This window comes from Nanorana parkeri, unplaced genomic scaffold (genome assembly GCF_000935625.1).
Source record: "Nanorana parkeri isolate BGI_ZX_2015 unplaced genomic scaffold, ASM93562v1 scaffold2136, whole genome shotgun sequence".
Taxonomy (NCBI): domain Eukaryota; kingdom Metazoa; phylum Chordata; class Amphibia; order Anura; family Dicroglossidae; genus Nanorana; species Nanorana parkeri.
In genome coordinates, this window is record NW_017308404.1 from 7,169 (window position 1) to 10,182 (window position 3,014).

The 3,014-nt window shown below is 58.4% G+C and overlaps 1 protein-coding gene across 1 annotated transcript in view; it reads left to right on the forward strand.

Annotated features, from left to right (window-relative positions):
• Positions 1–3,014, forward strand: part of CUNH11orf58 (chromosome unknown C11orf58 homolog) — a 6,451-nt gene that overhangs the window by 1,310 nt on the left and 2,127 nt on the right. Inside the window, exons 3-4 of the mRNA XM_018572800.1 lie at positions 184–244; positions 1,612–1,719. Coding sequence (XP_018428302.1) covers positions 184–244; positions 1,612–1,719 — 169 coding nt within the window. The remainder of the gene's footprint in view (positions 1–183; positions 245–1,611; positions 1,720–3,014) is intronic.

The window sequence follows — 3,014 nt, forward strand, 5'->3', positions numbered from 1 at the left end:
TACCTAGGTATGGGTACCTAGGTATGTGTAGCACGCCCGCTGTCCATAGCTGGTTAATGATGAAGTGTCTGAGGGAGGCGCTGTCCCTGTTTCCCATAGCAACCACTCAGTTCCTCCATGGGGGGAGGGTCTCGTTGATGGCAGGTCTGTGTCTGCGTCTCTCATCAGTCATTTCTCTTCCAGCGAGAACACACGGGCCGCCTGGTCATCGGAGACCACAAATCAACATCACACCTCCGGTCAGGTAAGGACCCCGCCATCCCTCCCCGGGGCCCCCGCTGTCTCCTCTGTGTGATTCCCCCTCCCCGGGGGCCCGCTGTCTCCTCTGTGTTGATCCTCTGGTTTCTGTGGGCAACAGTGAGTTGAGGAGGGGCCCAGTTATGAGAGGCTCCGCCCCTTCAGGTGCTATGTTGCTGGTACATGCCAGTGTTGGGAATTGTAGTTCCTTTCCAATGTATCCCCCTCCCCCTCTCTCTCTGATTGTACTATGGGGGCTTATTTCTCTCACATAATGAAGCCCATCAGGGAGATGTATGAAGTGTTCAGTGATTGGTGGAAGGAACACTTAGACCCTCCCACACCCTCGGAGCGATCCCTTTTGTGGCTGCAGGAATAGTAGCGCAGTACTTGACAAGTAAAGGCCCGGTGTTGTCTGTGCCGTGTGCTGGTGCGGGGCCCGGTGTTGTCTGTGTCGTGTGTTGGTGCGGGGCCCGGTGTTGTCTGTGCCGTGTGCTGGTGCGGGGCCCTGTGTTGTCTGTGCCGTGTGCTGGTGCGGGGCCCTGTGTTGTCTGTGCCGTGTGCTGGTGCGGGGCCCTGTGTTGTCTGTGCCGTGTGCTGGTGCGGGGCCCTGTGTTGTCTGTGCCGTGTGCTGGTGCGGGGCCCTGTGTTGTCTGTGCCGTGTGCTGGTGCGGGGCCCTGTGTTGTCTGTGCCGTGTGCTGGTGCGGGGCCCTGTGTTGTCTGTGCCGTGTGCTGGTGCGGGGCCCTGTGTTGTCTGTGCCGTGTGCTGGTGCGGGGCCCTGTGTTGTCTGTGCCGTGTGCTGGTGCGGGGCCCTGTGTTGTCTGTGCCGTGTGCTGGTGCGGGGCCCTGTGTTGTCTGTGCCGTGTGCTGGTGCGGGGCCCTGTGTTGTCTGTGCCGTGTGCTGGTGCGGGGCCCTGTGTTGTCTGTGCCGTGTGCTGGTGCGGGGCCCTGTGTTGTCTGTGCCGTGTGCTGGTGCGGGGCCCTGTGTTGTCTGTGCCGTGTGCTGGTGCGGGGCCCTGTGTTGTCTGTGCCGTGTGCTGGTGCGGGGCCCTGTGTTGTCTGTGCCGTGTGCTGGTGCGGGGCCCTGTGTTGTCTGTGCCGTGTGCTGGTGCGGGGCCCTGTGTTGTCTGTGCCGTGTGCTGGTGCGGGGCCCTGTGTTGTCTGTGCCGTGTGCTGGTGCGGGGCCCTGTGTTGTCTGTGCCGTGTGCAGGTGCGGGGCCCTGTGCTGTCTGTGCTGGTGCGGGGCCCTGTGTTGTCTGTGCCGTGTGCAGGTGCGGGGCCCTGTGCTGTCTGGACTGTGACCACCAAATTGTGAACATTCAGTATGGGTGTCACCGGACGGTCACCATTAATCTCTCATCTTCTCTGTCAGGAGACGAGGATCAGAAAATGAACGATGAGTTGGAGCACCAGTACCAGCAGAGTGTGGACAGCAGCGTATCCGGGCGGAACCGGCGGCACTGTGGACTGGGCTTTAGTGATGGAAGGAAAATATTTTCCTACACACACACACACCTGACTTCCTGTCTGGTAATCCTATAGAAGAATACAGCCGTTGTGGAGTCTGGTAGGCTCTTGATGGTGATTGAGTTGCTGGCCCCGCCCCTTCCTCTGTGGTGGACTCCGCGTCCTTCAGTCTGGCAGATCAGTTCGGACTCTGCGGAATGTTCTAGAAAAGTCAGCGTGACATATTTTTGGTTCCCTCCCTGCTGAATGATTTGAAATTCTGTTCAGGCAGCCTTGTGATTTTATGTTCACACCTCTGCCGCTCTGCACGGTCAGGAAGATCACTGCACAACTTCCTGTCACCTCCCTGCTGATTGGATGGGGGTGATGATGATGTGTCCATTGAGCAGGCTGAAGGCGGAGAGGTGACCCAGGGGGAGGTGCTTGGCTGGGATCAGTTGAAGGGGAGGTGCTTGGCTGGGATCAGTTGAAGGGGAGGTGCTTGGCTGGGATCAGTTGAAGGGGAGGTGCTTGGCTGGGATCAGTTGAAGGGGAGGTCCTAGGGCAGTGGTTCTCAACCTGTGGGTCGGGACCCCCTCGGGGGTCGACTGACGATTTGCCAGGGGTCGCCTAGTGGCTCTGGGCCGCCGGGAGAGAAACACTTTCTCCCGGAAAGGTCGGGACCTTTCTCTGCTCTTTTTTTTTTAAATCGGGGGGCCGCCGTAAGTCAGAAACCCCCCACCATAGCTAGATTCCTATTGGCTATTTCACTTTGCAAAAGCCAATGGCAAACTAGCTATTGCACCCTCCCTCTGATGCTGCCAATCAGCAGAGGGGAACCTGCAGTTCTCCATCAGGTCCCCTTCTACTGATTGACAGCAGCAGAGGGCGGGTGCAATATGTATTCAAGCAAAAAAAATATGTAAGACGCACCTCCTAGCTACGCATTCCATGTTCCCGGTCCGCAGCTGCAGAGATCGGATAATGTCTCAGTACCTGGGATTGGCACTGCGCGCTGTCAGCTTCCTGGCGGGCTCGGCACGTGGAGCAGCGATCCCTATCACTGACAGTACCGCGGAGTATGCACCTCATACGTTATATAGCCGCACACTTTAAATCCAATTCTTCTAGTTCCAGCTGCAGAGCCCGGTCCGGTCTTTGCCTATAGCAGCGGTTCTCACCCTGCGGGGTCGCTGTGCAAGGTGAGAGTCCTCCTCAGCCCTCTCCTAGCGCAGCAGTGTCGGTTCTCCCGCCACGCCGCCAGATGTCGCTGCAGCAGCCGCGTCATCCCTAAATTTTACCGTTGGGGGTCACCACAACTTGGCAAAT